Below are 14,805 nucleotides of genomic sequence, written 5' to 3' on the forward strand. Positions count from 1 at the left end.
CCAGGCAGGTCATACGAGAGTGAGACATGGTCGGTCGTAATTGCTTGATCAACCGCCGTTCGTCCACCTGTGCCATCCACGTGCGCCTAGTTAGCTTCCTCGGCGAGGTTGATGGGACGGCCTGAACGGTGCACTCACCCCTCCTTCTCCAGCTCAAGCGGTTTCTCGCCGTTCAGGATGCCTACTAGATCAACTTCCCTCCCGTTATCGCCGCTCAGCTTCTCAACTCTATCCGCTGGCATGTCCGGCTTTTCGTGGGCGCTCACTTTGCTGTCCTTCTTGTCGCTCTCCTCATCCTCCTCGGTGTCGGCGCATCCGCAATCGTAGAAGTCTCCAATCTTCGAGCAGTCGAAGATGTCCTTGTTTAGCCGCTGGTTGACCTCGTTGTGAACGTGACAGCCCCACGCCGCCGCCGCCGAGCGTGACGACACCTGAGGCGGGAATTTCTCGAGGATTTTTGAAAAGTGCTGGGCGCATTCGCCGCTGCGAAGGACCCGTCAGCCGGCCGCATCACGCCAAGCTGGACAAGTCAGATGCATATTACCATGGGTACAGGCGCTGGAACAAATGTATGTACGACTTCAACGCAACCTGCTCGTCGGGGGTGGGGTTGTCGGGGAAGCGCGCAAAGGTCGTATGCAGGAGCTTCCACGCGGCGTTGCCTAGCTCCGCCCTGGATGCGTCCGATGATCAGCAAGTCACATCTCCTTCCTGTATGACCGGGGTGTGCCCAGAGTCAAGAGCTCCTACTTTGCCGTTTCATTTCCAAGCTTGGGAGCAATGGCGGGTCCGGTTAAGGTTGCGCTGCCGATGTCATGGGGTGCTTGGGCGGGATTGACGATGCCTCCCGGGCGGCTAGTGATCGGTGGTCGGAAGGAGGAGATGTACAAGACGGAGCAAATGCCAGCTCCCAGGATGAGCAGCAGTATGAGGCGGCGGGTCGGTCCTAGAGGCATTGTGAATCGGTGCTGGCAGCGGCGAATGGGGTGTGCAGGCCGAGGGCGAGTTTATGAGGACAGGGAGAACAAAGACTATTGTTGGGCGCGTGGTATCATGTCGAGATGGATAGGGACCGGGCCGGGGAGAGCTTGCACATGAACGTGCGACCGAGGCGTGATGAAATGGACAAGGGGCGCCAAGCAGTGCAAGCTCAGGTAAGGGTAAGGTGGCCCCGTCGTCGCCTTGTGGCCTCACCCCACTGCCAGGTACCTACCTAGCGACCCGCTTGCCGCCCCGCCACTCCGCGCCGATCTCGCCCACTGCAGGAACACCTCAAAACAAACCTTCCACCGTCTGCAACTCAACGCCCGTTTGCCCACAGTCTACCGCCCCGACAATGGCTCCCATCTTCCCCCCGCCCCCCGTCAACACCATTGGTACGCCTCCGGCCGTACCCCGTCCGCTCCGCCGTTGCTGACGATGCGTCATTGCAGACTGGACCGACATTGGCTTCAAGGTCCGCGAAGGTCTGCGCTCCCACCATCCTGCAAGCTGGCTTTCCTGACCCCCGCAACAGTGAACGGCCACATTGAATCGCATTACAGCAAGAAAACCGGCCAATGGACCGACCCCGAGTTTGTCGAAGATCCCTACCTCCGCATCCACGGCATGGCGCCTGGCCTCAATTATGGTGCGTCGCGCTCTTCGCACATTCAGCCATACGTCTGACGCAGGGGCTAGGCCAACAGTGCTACGAGGGCATGAAGGCCTTCCGCGGTCCCGGCGACAAGGAAATCTACATATTCCGTCCGAACATGAATGCGGATCGCATGCAGCACTCGGCCTCTTACATCTCCGTTCCCGAGGTGCCTCAGGACTTGTTTGTAAAGGCCTGCCGCCTTGCCGTATCTCTCAACGCCGGCTACGTCCCTCCGCACGAGACGGGCGCTGCAATGTACATCCGTCCGCTTCTGTTCGGCTCGAGCGCACAGCTCGGGCTATCGCCGCCGGAGGAGTACACGTTCTGCGTATACGTGATGCCTACTGGAGTATACCACGGTGTCCACCCGGTGGATTGCCTTATTCTGGAGGACTTCGACCGTGCCGCTCCCCACGGTACCGGCTCCGCGAAGGTCGGAGGCAACTATGCACCCGTTCTGAGGCACAGCGACAAGGCTCGGTCTGAGGGATTTGGAATTACGCTTCATCTCGATAGTCAAACGCGTAGCGTCATCGACGAGTTCTCGACCTCGGGTTTCATTGGCATCAAGCAGAACGGCGACAACATCACGCTCGTGGTGCCCGACAGCAAGAATGTTATCAAGAGCGTCACCTCCGACAGCGCTTTCCAGCTGGCAAAGTCGTTCGGCTGGAACGTCGAGTGCCGACCGGTGAGTCAATCAGCCTCTGCGTCTTGGCGTCAAGGTTGAACCTGCAGTGCTGACGTCCACCGTGCAGGTGCCCTATGACGAGCTGCCAAGCTTCACCGAGGTTTTGGCTGCAGGAACGGCTGCTGCACTTGTGCCAATCAAGTCGATTGCTAGGCGATCCACCAACGACAAGTTCGAATACGTCAAGGGAGACGAGCCTGGCCCGCTCTGTGTCAAGTTGCTCGCCAGCCTCCAGGGCATTCAGCGCGGTAAGCTTGATGACCCATTCGGTTGGCGTGATAGCATCCAGGAAGCGAAAGGCTACAAGGTGAGGGGCGGCGGGGATGCAAGCAACGGGGCTGCAGACAGCATCGATAAGCTTCCTTGAAATAGCAGCAGGGGCATAAAGAGCACACCAAGCCGGTACCCAAAAGCACATTCCGTATTATAACAGACATGCCTTTTCCCTGTTAGTGAGTGCTTCCAGACGGAGGAGACGTGAGTTTCTGTTCTTTTTTGCTTTCTTTTTTTGGGGGGAAAAAGAGGCAGGCCATGGAGGATCGAGTTGGCGGGGATCTCCGTGCCTGACGCAATCTTCGCATGCCGAGGTGCTCGGCCCCCAGTACAGGGACTGCGAGCGGCTGAAATGTTGACGTGAGAAAGCTAAAGATTGCAACAGTCGCTCAACAGAGGCGAGTTTGCCGTGGGCTGAGTGAGAAGCCGGGTGGGTTGGGCAGGATACGAGGTCGATGGTCGGGGCAGCCGAAGCTTCTTTTGTTGTTAATTCTCTTCTGACTTCATTGGGGGGGCGGAACATGCTCGACGTGGATGCTTTGCCCTCTTTTTGGCGTAGGGAACCTCGGGAACCGTGGCACCACCAATCTGTTTAGGAAGAATCACTGGTGGAAATCTCTTGGACGCAGACACGAGCGGCGAGGTACGCTTCGAAGGCTGTCGCAACGCGATAGCAGAAAGTAATATATTGGACGAGTCGTCTCGTGTTAAACTCGAAACCCGTGGTATCCCCGCTGTGGAAGCATAAACTCCGATGCCATATAATAATTCTACCGGCGTTAAAGCCTAACCGTAGATAAGACCCGGGGGAGCAGAGCCGTGGCACTTAAGAAATCACCTACTTCCCCAAGTCGACCGTTGTTGGGCCGAAGATTAGCCGAGGGCGGGTCTTAGCGTATTCTCACTCCCGTAGCCTCCCTCACCAGTACACCCCACTCTCTCTCATACACAATACGACCTTCATTACAATACCCCCACTGCTCGTACTACGTACCAGGCATCTCACACCGTCATAAGTGGAATTGGGTGCATTTTCAGCTTCAAACTGCCACGGTGGCCGAGTGGTTAAGGCGGCAGATTTAAGTCAATCTGGGCTCCTCAGGGGCCTCCTCTTATACTCTGCTACAGAAATGTGCATGCGTTCGAACCGCATCCGTGGCAACATTCTCTTTTGCCTCTCTTTTGCTCCCTTGCAGCCTGATGCGACGGGGGGCAGCGCACGCGAGAACAATCGACAACACAGCAAAATCTCCGCAGCTTTTCGTCCGGGCGGAACGCCTTGTCTCCGGCACTGCTGCCTAGCTTTGGCGGGTCGCAATGCGCCTCATCTGACTGCAGAATCGGGCGCCAGTGGACGGGAGCACCAGACAGGATCAATTGCGCCTTGGCTGCAGCTGTGCGCACCATCCGCGCGACCTGTGCTGCATGCGGAGGATCTTGGTACAGCGTCAGTCATCCGTCAGTCGTCCACACCGCCGCGCGGGAGTCGTCCCTTCCGCCCTCGCTTTTCCGACTCGCAGTCTCTCGTAAGCAGCCCAATCGGTCTAAAGCAGCTACCGCTTTAAGCATTGCCCTAGCGGCTCCTTCTGCCTGTGAATCACCACCACTGCACTATGGCTCACCAAGCGGCAATCGCCCGCACCAAACGTCGTGGGCCGGGCCAAGATGGAGCCGTCGTCGCTGTTAGGGCTTATCGTTGCACTCGCGCTATATAGGCCCTCTGGCCTGCGCTTGAACAGCCTACCTTCATCCGGAACAATTCGCCTCGACACCTCACTTTTCCCTTCTCGCCCGCCTTGCCCGTCTGTCTACCATGGCGGACATCAAGGCCCCAGAGCCGGCCAGCACCCTGGCTGTGCCTGGCACTCGGCAGCAGAGCGGCGCCATCTCCTCTCCTTCCAGCGTTAGCGGGCTCAGCGTTGTCGACGACAAAGATGCCGGAAGCGTCTTCGAGAAGGCCTCTCGATCGGACATCGAGGCCGACGCGCCAGTAGAGAAGCTGGAGCCCGTCGTCAGCGCCGAACACCCCACCGGCCTGAAGCTGTTTATCATTGTGGTCGCCGTCATCTGCAGCATTTTCTTGGTACGTACATGCAGTTCCATGCTGCGCCAACCCGTTTTGACTTTTCTTGAAGGTTGCCCTTGACATGACCATCGTCGCTACCGCCATCCCCAAGATCACGGATGAGTTCCGCAGCCTCGATCAAGTTGGCTGGTACGGCAGCGCCTTCTTCCTCACATTGGGCGCCTTCCAGGCCCCTTGGGGAAAGGCTTACAAGTACCTCCCTCTCAAGGCTAGCTTCTTGGCATCCATCTTCATTTTCGAGGTCGGCAGCTTGATATGCGGGGTGGCTCAAAACAGCACCACTCTGATCGTAGGGAGAGCCATCGCGGGTGCAGGCGGAGCCGGCATCGCTGCAGGTGCCTACACCATTCTTGCCTTCACTGCACCTCCCGGCCAGGCTGCCGCTTACACCGGAATCCTCGGTGCTGTCTATGCTGTCGCCAGTGTCGTTGGCCCCCTCCTTGGCGGTGCATTCACGGACAAGGTCTCGTGGCGTTGGTGGTGAGTGAACCCCCCTCTTGCGGCCTCGCAATCAGCCGACTGACGGAAGCAGCTTCTACATCAACCTCCCCATCGGTGGCCTCGCCGCCTTTATCATCCTCATCTGGTTCCAGGCCCCGAAGAAGGCAAAGCCTGTAGAAGCCCCTCTCTTGGAGAAGTTCTACCAGATGGACCCTCTCGGCACTTTTGTCCTCCTCGCCGCTTTCATCTGCCTCATCCTCGCCCTCCAGTGGGGTGGAACCACCAAGTCTTGGAGTGACTCTGAGGTCATTGGGACGCTTGTAGGCTTCGGCGTGCTCATCGGCATCTTCATCGCCGTTGAGATCTGGCTGGATCACCGTGCCCTGCTGGTGCCGCGCCTGATGAAGCAAAAGACCATCGCCTTCCTCTCGCTCTTCCAATTCTTCAGCTCAGGCACCTTCATGCTCCTACTATACTACCTGCCCATCTACTTCCAGGTGGTCTCGGGCGTTTCTGCCGCGCAGTCGGGCGTGCGCAACATCCCGTACATACTCGGCATTGCCCTCTTCACCATCTTTTCAGGTGGTACCATCACGGCAACGGGCCACTACTTGCCGCTACTGGCCGTAGGCAGCGTGCTAGCCGCCGTAGGCAGTGGCCTCATCTACACGCTTGACATCGGCTCTCCTTCGTCGCACTGGATCGGCTATCAGGCGTTGGCCGGTATTGGTAGCGGGCTGGGTATCCAGGTGGGCGTCATCGTCTCGCAGGCCATCGTCCCCGCCGTCGATGTCAGCTCCGTCACCGCCATCATCCTATTCTGGCAGACGCTTGCGGGCGCCATCTTCGTCAGCGCCGCCCAGTCGCTCTTCGCAAATCGCCTCGTACGCTCCGTGCCCCGCGAGGTGCCTGGCCTCAACCCCGGCCTCGTCATCGCCACCGGCGCCACCGAGCTGCGCGACGTCTTCAGCGATGACCAGATCGCTGGCGTCGTCCGAGCCTACATGGACGGCCTGAAGGATGCATATGCCCTCGACATCGCCCTGGCCGGCTGCTCGGTGCTTATCGCCTTGGCGATGCTGGTGCTGGATTATAGGAAGGTCAAGAAGGGCTTGCCTGGCGCCGGTGGCGCATGATGGATCGAAAAAGATTTCGAATTCTACAAGATCCAATTACGATACAGCACAATTTTAGATACGAATCCGGTGGCTAAGGATATGGTGTGTCAATCTGTTTCCCCAGACTTTCCTCTAGCGCCTGAGCGCTTCAACTTTTTGTAATCGATCCCATAATAGACATACAGTAAAGAATAGAAACAAGAAATGAATAATGCTCTACTCTATCATGTCTGCCTCATTGCTCGCCATTCCAATGCCGGGCCTTCCTGTTGACGAAACGCCGTCACTGAGCTTGGATACAGATACGTTTGAGTTGTTGGCTCCAGAATGGTCGAGACCGTTACGAATATCTTTATGACTAGTACATTGAAAGCAAGTCTCAAATACTACACCTGCTGGGTACATGCCGTCTCCACCATACGTACACTCCCTGACTGGTTTTAAAGTCGTCATCTGCTACTCCGTTGGCAACAATAAAAAAGAATATATACTCTGTTAATAGCAGAAGAATTGCGATAAATGACTGGGAGGTATTTCTACAGCGAGCGCTACGTCGTTATCTAGACGTATGTTTTGCGCGGCAATTCCTTCAGTGAAGCAACATAAGAGCACCTCTTCTCATACCAAAGTTTATATAGTCACTGCCAACCTCTGAGACGAGCTGGTATGGCTTCAGTTTAGCCATGCATCATCAGGACATTTCCCAGAAAAGCGAAGACGAAGTGCAAGGGGAGTCACCGTGGCGCTGTCGTACTGTCAACTATCCCTTTCTAAACATCAAGTGCGCAGTCCGGTTTGCTGAGCCTTCTAGTGGTCCATACAATGTCTTCTCGAGCAGGAAAAAGTCTTCATAAAGCCGTGAATGGACTAAGCTCAAAGGGGGTATCGATCAGTCTTAAGCAATACAATCGAAAAAAAAATGTAAGCATCCCGAGAGGACAACCGGTCGAATGAAACCAGCCAGAGGGAAGCTCGCGTACGTCCCTCATCAGCAGCGAAGCTCAGCTGTCCGTCCCTATCAATACGCCTTCGAGGACTTCAGCCATGTCCACCCCGTGTCTAGAACCCATCATTTCCACCATCATCACATGAGAATGCAACTCGTTTCCGCCCTCTGCCTCGCATCTTCATCACCCACTTCCGCACTATTCGAAACCATTCCAGCTCCTTCCCTACTTGGGAACTGTATCCAATCCTCCAACCAGTCATACCTCTGTGTACGCGATGGAGTCAAACTCAAAGTTCAAGACTTGCCTGACGGGCACTGCCTTCTCCAACACTTTCCATTGCATCCACATCGCCGTCCTCATGGCCTTCATCGCCACTTCTGTACTCAATCGGGCTGGAAGGCGAGTCGATCTCGACCGTGTTCGCCCCATCCGCCTCTCCCGCCACCCTCTTGGTCGGGCTCTCCGGTTGCGGTGTCTCATCGACCTCCCCAGTAAAGTACCACTTTGCTTCTCTTTCCCATCGTCGGAACATTCTTGTCATGCCGGCAAGAGGAGCACAAGGACTACTGCCACCGTCTCTGTCGCTCGTAGCGTCTTCGTCATCCGTGGAAGTGCCGGTCTCGCTGTCCGTTACCTTCTCTGTTACCTCACCATCGCCTATGACGGAAGCAACGCTAGTTGGAAAGGGGGACCGAGGAATTGGTCGACTTGCGGGGGCCTGCGTCAATGGGCGGCTTTGCGAGAGGCTGGCTTCGTGGACAAGCTGAGCTGCGGCCAACTGGCTGCTGCTGTCTCCTTCATATGGTCCAACGCCCGGCAGTCCATCTGTGCTGTCCGTATCGCTCGTGGAGGTGCCGGCCTCATCGCCCTCAACAAAACCGTGAAATTCGTGGTCGCGAGCGAGCGAGGTGGGGGAGAATGCAGCATCGGGATCCCTTGTCACCTCCACAATTGCTTCGCTCTTATCCACCCCACCTTCAATCCAAACATCTTCCCCGCTTCCCTGGTCCCATCGCCATTTCTCCTCCGCCACCTTCACCTCTTCGCTCTTTGCAAGGTTCCTCTCTCCAGTCTCCGGGTCCCACACCCACCCATCCCTCAACCACATCCACCTCAGGAAAGCCTTCAGCTCCTTGTCGCCCGGCCTGACCCTCTTCCACTCGGGCTCAAAGCCCTCGTCCCCCGCACCTCCACCATTCCAGTCCAGCGCCACACCTCTCAACGCATCGCGGCAGAAAATACGCCAACTATCGAGCGCGTACGGGCCGCAACCAGGTAAATGTGCAATTTCATAAGCCGCGGTGCGAGGATCCGCGTCATCCAAGATCTCACCGGGTTTGATGTCCCTCTGAACTCCCTTGGTCGGGTAATTGAAGCTGCGATGACGTCGACCGGATTGCGGAGGATCAAGCAACCAACGCTTGGCGAACTCGATGAGCGTATTGGCCCGCACATTTTGCAGGCCTAGTGGGCGTAGCATCGCGGTGATATCAAGAATATTGGCGTGCGCGAGGTCATCGGGTGTCGGATACTGCGCGATAAATTGGCGGAACTTTGGAATGGCGGAGCTGCCTTTGGTCTTGTTAAGGAACATGACGGCAATAAGAAGCTGAAAAGGTCTATGTGCGAGTTCCTCTTGGATCAGGCCAAAGCGCGAGGCTTTGACAGAGGGAAAAGGCAGAGAGGAGACGGTGCCGGCAGGTGGGCGCCCGGTTTTCAGGGAATCGGGCGCAGAGGCGAAGTGCGGCGAGCGCAGACTAGTGCGACGCTTCTGCGCAGAGAGACTTCCGTCAGGACGTAAGAACCCCTTCGGCTCGTGGTCGTAGGATGAAGCTCTGCTACTGAGATCCGACTGTTCTCTCATAATTTCTGGACCTGACGAGGTCGACGGCAATTGTACGGCACCAGATCCAGGAAATTGAGGCTTGGGCTTAGTCGATCCCACTGACACGTTGCGGCGTCCTCCAGAAACCCAGGGATAATCCTCAGAAGTACCGCGGCGACTCCGAGCTATAGGTTGAGCCAAGGTCTTTGGAGGTGACATGGTGTCCCGCCTTCGTGTGCTTGCTACAGGGGCATTCTTATGGACTTGCTCGGTTCGCGAATCGTCCACTGATGATGACCTATCGGACGATATAGGCTGTTCGGCCTCGTTGGTCCGTCTGAGGGTCGAGTCACACTCATGTTCCTGGTTGTCATCGGCCTCTGGCCCCTTAGCGTCCGTACTCTCATCTTCGATACTGAAGCCGTTGAACTCACTCTCGTCGTCGTCGCCGCTGCCATCATCCGCATCGTGTGCCACGTCTCCGAAATCGACCGGATCCGCAACTTGACTGGAATGGACTGAGTGCACGGGTTGGGGAGGTGTAGCTTCGTCCGCGACAGAATCATCCTCTTCAGTTGCTGAGTCTTCTCCCATGTTGGATACCAAATAATCTTCGTTGTTTCGTTCTTTGCCATTACGCTCACCGGCATCAAAATCATCTTGCATTGACGCGTCCTGTTGATCTCCTTTTTTGTACCGATGGTCATCCTCCGGTAACGGGTCCTCTTGATATTCATGGTCATAAGCATCATGTGTCAACACCCTATCGGCCTGAAGAGATTGCGGCTTCGTCAATATTTTGACGCAAACGAATCGACCAACTGAGCCCGTCTCACTCGCGGGTGAAGAGATCGACTTCTCCTCTTTAGTGACAGAGCTTCGTTTCGTGGTTGATCTCAAGCCAGATCGATTCCCAATGGAATCATTGGAACCAGTCCTGCTCGGTCCTGGAGGAGCGAGGGGTGACGCGCTGGCATCGGTCGCAGACAACTTCGTCCTGGATCGCGAACGAGTGACAGGCGAACTAAACGGCATATCATGTCCAGCAGGCTTTTCGTCAAGTTCTTCGGACTCGCTCGGTGATTCAGGTGGAGGAAGTTGATTAGTCTTCACCCTTCTTGGTAAGGGTGTGGCTGCCTTCTGTGATCGCCTTCTGACGAAACCTAAGAATGGCTGATGATCGACCGCCGGTTCTTGAGATGTGCTCATTCCGGCACGTCCAAGTGGGTTCTCCTTCGGCGATAACGATTGAGCAGTTTCAGAGCGACATTGCCGCCCTTTGGGCGGAGGGAGCCTCTCCTGCGTGATGAAGTGAGACGAAAGAGACCCACTTTGCTTCCAACTCTTTTCTGCTGAGCCCTGGTTCGGGCCTTCGTCTCCTTCCAGAGCTGCGCTACTGGCGCCGAATAACGATACGTCATCAGCTCTAGCACCCTTCAACTTACGTTGTTTGCCCTTCTTCTCTTCTCTGAAGGCATCGACTACTTGGGTACCGTCCTCGCTAGGACCGTACCTTTCCGTTAAAGTGGAGATAGCCAGGTCGACATTTCCGCCGCTTCCCCGTAGAACATTCTGAATCCTTGGCTCCTCAACAAAGAATGGGAGTGCCTGGGCAATGACATCCACAGGTGAATTCTGCATTCGTTCCTGATCCGAGTGAAAGCCGATGTTTGGGCATTCCTCGTCCACCCTCTCGGGTGAAACCGCTTGTTCATCCATGGCATCCACCTCCATTGGTTCCGTTGTACCGGGAGTAGGGAAAGGCTGAGTATCAGTTACAACCACTGATTCAGAGTTGTCGCTAGCTGATGCAGAAGAGTCAAGCTTAGATGTCTTAGATCTAACAGCGTCAGATTTTTTCGAGTCCACCTCTGACTGACTAGTTTGTTCCACGGGGCGACATCTCAGCGTTGGCGTTGCGGCATTGTTCTGTGCTCGTTCCCCCTTGAGCGAATCTGAAGACTCCCGATCGGTACTGTGGGACTCCCTCCAGCCATCTCCCTTCACCAGGCGAGCAGGCGGTAATGCGACTGGTGGGTCTGAACGTGTCCTCACAGTGCCATCTCGTACAGTATCCTGCTGTGCCGTTACAGAAAGCTCTGATTCAATGTCTGAGCAGTCAGTTGAGTCATCCTCCGTGTCCTGGTCATTGCGAGCTTCCGACGCACTCGGGTGCTGCACGGAATGGTTGCCGAACCGCAATGGTGTCGGGCCAGCATGCATAATCGTCTTGCTCAAATTCGAAGGTTTCTTGCCTGATTTTCCCACATCCGATTCAGAATCAGAATCAGAAGACGAAGATGACGATGACGATGATGATGACAAGGACTCTGAATTGCTCAGGGAAAACATAGGCAGCTTAGTCGGAGGCTCCTTCACTGGTTGTTCTTTTAGCTTTGGGGGTAACAGCCTCAGAATCGAGGGTGTTCGATGGGGAACTTGGCTTTGGGAATTCGCGAAGCCATAAGAGGACCCAAACGGATGCTGATCTGAGAGTTGGGAAAAGCTTGTTGGCTTCGGCCCCATTTTCTCCCAGGATTCATCTTGCGCTTCTATCGAGTCTTCGTCGCTCGAGTCCGTTTCCGATTCTCGCACGTCAGAGCTGCTCTCGGAGGCGGCGGCCTTCTGCGCATTTTCAGCGTCAGATTCAAAGTCCTCTGCTTCGGACTCGGATGGCTGCGGTGTGGTTTCGAGCTCTACGGCTTTGAAGTCCTTCCTTTCTCCCTTCTCCGGCGATTGGTTCGTCTGTGGCGTGTCACAGAGTTGAGAGGGTCCAGCAGCCTCGAACTCAAACTTCAGCGGCGCAAAGTCGGTAGCGGTAGCTTTGTTGTCATCATCACGTTCACTCTTCGATGAGTCTGGGACCATAGACGGCGGCGATTCGACGGACTCGTCGAGGTTCTCCTGCTCTACCACACTCTCTCGAAGCCTCGCTTTCTTCCTGCTTTGTTGTCCAATGTTGACTCCGGCATCGTGGACAGGTGACACAATAGCGTCGGCAGGAGATGCATCCTCCAATGCCTTAGAGGGTGTATGAGCCAATCGATGACTTTCAATTTGAGCGAGAGGTGTGCTGCTCCGCTCATCATCAGATCCGGAACTAGCTTTCACATAGAGCCCATGCTGGCCTCTGATAGAGTCAACGGCTCGGTTAATGTCTAGAGAGGGCCCCATGACGGCCTGGGACGGACGGGACTTTCCTAGAATCGGGCTTGCGCTAGTGTCGCCGAAGGGAGAAGAAGACCATTTTCTCTTTAGAGTTGACGGTTGCGCAGCGCTTGCGGAAGACTTGTCCGCAATGGCCTGCTCTTTTCGACGCCTTTTGTTGTCCTTTGAGCCAGGGATATCAGGCAGCAGGGTCGGGGTTGAGGACTTGGAGGTGAGACCGCGTGGAGAATTATCCAATCGGGAATCCCCTGCTATCTCAGCACAATCCTCCATCGTCTTAGGCCTCCGAGACTCCGCCATCGTGTGGCTTCTGTCGACACTCGAGGCAGGCGTCTTCGCATTGTGCTGGTGCGGCAATTTAAGATCAGTAGCAGACAGCGTACTTTCCGTATTTCCAGCCTTGGTATTTTCCGTCTTTTTCTTGTTCTTTTTCTTCCCCCTGATGGGCTTCTGTCTCCTCATCCTCACCCTGTCTACCAAATTTCCTGTCCCCTTTTGGCCCACGTCGGCAACTCTTGAAAGTGGAGGCCCAAAGCTACTGGGGCTGTTAAGCGGGGCCGTAACTTCGAGTTTATCCGAGATTTTCTGGCTATGCTTTTGGCTGGCCTTTTGCTTGTACAGCGCCTTGTCCACCTTGCTCTTCATCCTAGAGTTTTGAGAATGACTCTGAACTTGATGGTTGCGTTTGAGCTTCTTGTTGGGAGGAAGGTTTGAATGATCGTTTCGGCCATCATATGTCTTTGACTGCTGCTTCGTAGCCTTCCACTTTTGCTTGCTCGAGGTAGCGACATCCGAAGTAGCATGAGATTCCGAGGCTCCATCTTCCACGACAATATTGTGACGATCTTGTTCATCGTAGGCATTGTCTACAACGGAGGGTTTTCTCTTCCTCTTCTTCTGCTTCTTCTGCGAAGGCCCGGGGTTATCTTCGGAATTCTCTGGGACAGCGTTGGGAATGTACTGAGCAGGTAGAGATGCGACAGCTTTCGGTTCTCTGGTTACTGTGCTGCCGTTTTGTTCTTGCGGGCCCTTTTTCTTCTCGTCCTTCTTCTTCTCATCCTTCTTCTTCTCATCCTTCTTCTTCTCATCCTTCTTCTTCTCATCCTTCTTCTTCTCATCCTTCTTCTTCTCATCCTTCTTCTTCTCATCCTTCTTCTTCTCATCCTTCTTCTTCTCATCCTTCTTCTTCTCATCCTTCTTTTTCTTTGGCCTTTTCTTGTCCTCGCTGCCACCATCGATGGGTTCTGCCTTTCCATTTGCATCAAAGCTTGGTGCAATCGGATCCTGTGACAAGGCTAAATCGGCTGTACCAAGCTCTGACTCTACCTCCTTCTTCGCCGGGCCAGAGACGGCAGCCCTAGCTTCTCGCACGCACTTGTCAATCACGCTATCGGCTAATCCCTTGCTCTTCGCGTGTGCGCGCACGTCACCCAAATACTTCGTAACCATTTCGCCTCTCAATGTTCCCTCATGCTTCCGCAACAGCTCATGATTTCGAGCATACTGCAACACACTGGGTTTGTGCAATGATTCCTGGAGGATTGGCGGTAGCTGCGACACTTCGTTCACATCGATGGGGAACGGCGGTGGCGGCGATGTTGCGAATTTTGTCGAAGAGGGCTTCGGAGTTTGGGAGGATGCGGACTGCTGCTTCTGTCGCCCGAGCCCCGAAGGTGTAGCGGGTGGGGCGGGTTGCGATAGTGGCGCGTCGCTGGCGGCGAAGGATAGCGAGGAGTACGACGGGCGGCGGCGGCGGGCGGGCGTGGACGCGTCGGGGCGATTTTTCTTGGGTTTCTTATGGAACGGCGCCTTCGCATGCGCAGATCCGCCGTTGGTCTGCGCCATGACGGGGTTGTAGAGAGGCGGATGACGCAGCCGTCGAGGTGAAGGTGTGGTAGAAGTGCGTGTTGTTCGGCGCAAATGAAGGCTGGATGTCCGCCTCGTCACGTCCCACCGGGCAAGAGCTCTGCGACAGGAGCCGAGGAGATGTCGCTGGAGTGGCTTTGGTGTCTGCGCGGGTGAGAGGAGCTCACAAGACCGACGATGCGGGCGGCGGTTGCAACTGCACCGGGCGCAGGCGACGAGGCATTGAAGTTGCGGAAGGCGGTGCCCAAAGTGCTCACAGATCGAGGACAACGGTTGTCGCCCCGCACATGAAGATCTTGAGCAACGCAGGGTGCCGCTGTTTGGGTGTGTGGTGAAGAGCTCGCGGGGCAGAGCTGGCTCCGATCGGGTGCAAAAGCAACGGACAAGTGACGCGAGAACGCGACGTCACGCCTGGGGCCCGTGCTCAGCCGTCTTGGCGCGCGCTGTTCGGCCTCCACTCTCCCATCAACTCCGTCAGCTCTCATCTACCTACATTCAGCGCCAAGCTTCAGAATCACAGTCACGTGTATGCTCCGCCGAAGTATGTCCTCAAATTTAACGCCATTCTAGAAGTCCTCATAAACTCGTAGCTCATCTAAAGGCAAGTGCCCTCTTGCATTCTCCACACCCGCTCGATGCATGCGTGATCAGGAAAAGCCAGAATTTACAGCGCCACTCGCCATGCTGATGCCCACATACCGCCATCGCCACCCTCGAGACCGCGCGTATTGCCTCCGCGCGTACTTGC

General features: G+C 55.7%; 4 protein-coding genes and 1 non-coding gene across 5 annotated transcripts; 3 read left to right on the plus strand and 2 right to left on the minus strand.

Moving 5' to 3' along the window:
- Positions 1 to 134: 134 nt before the first annotated feature.
- Positions 135 to 956, minus strand: SLS55_009213 (uncharacterized protein; the record flags this gene model as incomplete). The annotated part of the gene is made up of 3 exons (XM_066780616.1): positions 135 to 483; positions 578 to 673; positions 751 to 956. The coding sequence occupies 3 exons, from the start codon at positions 954 to 956 to the stop codon at positions 135 to 137; spliced, it is 651 nt and encodes a 216-aa protein (XP_066628562.1).
- A 380-nt stretch (positions 957 to 1,336) lies between these two features.
- SLS55_009214 (uncharacterized protein) lies at positions 1,337 to 2,697 on the plus strand (the record flags this gene model as incomplete). The annotated part of the gene is made up of 5 exons (XM_066780617.1): positions 1,337 to 1,376; positions 1,434 to 1,466; positions 1,517 to 1,630; positions 1,681 to 2,330; positions 2,398 to 2,697. The coding sequence occupies 5 exons, from the start codon at positions 1,337 to 1,339 to the stop codon at positions 2,695 to 2,697; spliced, it is 1,137 nt and encodes a 378-aa protein (XP_066628563.1).
- A 953-nt stretch (positions 2,698 to 3,650) lies between these two features.
- SLS55_009215 lies at positions 3,651 to 3,764 on the plus strand. Its single transcript has one exon. It is a non-coding gene; the product is annotated as a tRNA-Leu (tRNA).
- A 652-nt stretch (positions 3,765 to 4,416) lies between these two features.
- Positions 4,417 to 6,266, plus strand: SLS55_009216 (uncharacterized protein; the record flags this gene model as incomplete). The annotated part of the gene is made up of 3 exons (XM_066780618.1): positions 4,417 to 4,686; positions 4,739 to 5,169; positions 5,222 to 6,266. 3 exons carry the CDS (start codon positions 4,417 to 4,419, stop codon positions 6,264 to 6,266), a joined length of 1,746 nt encoding a protein of 581 aa, XP_066628564.1.
- A 1,218-nt stretch (positions 6,267 to 7,484) lies between these two features.
- Positions 7,485 to 14,036, minus strand: SLS55_009217 (uncharacterized protein; the record flags this gene model as incomplete). The annotated part of the gene is made up of 1 exon (XM_066780619.1): positions 7,485 to 14,036. One exon carries the CDS (start codon positions 14,034 to 14,036, stop codon positions 7,485 to 7,487), a length of 6,552 nt encoding a protein of 2,183 aa, XP_066628565.1.
- Positions 14,037 to 14,805: the final 769 nt, after the last annotated feature.

The sequence above is a fragment of the Diplodia seriata genome, assembly GCF_021436955.1.
Source record: "Diplodia seriata strain FDS-637 chromosome Unknown scaffold_10, whole genome shotgun sequence".
NCBI classification, from domain to species: Eukaryota; Fungi; Ascomycota; class Dothideomycetes; order Botryosphaeriales; family Botryosphaeriaceae; genus Diplodia; species Diplodia seriata.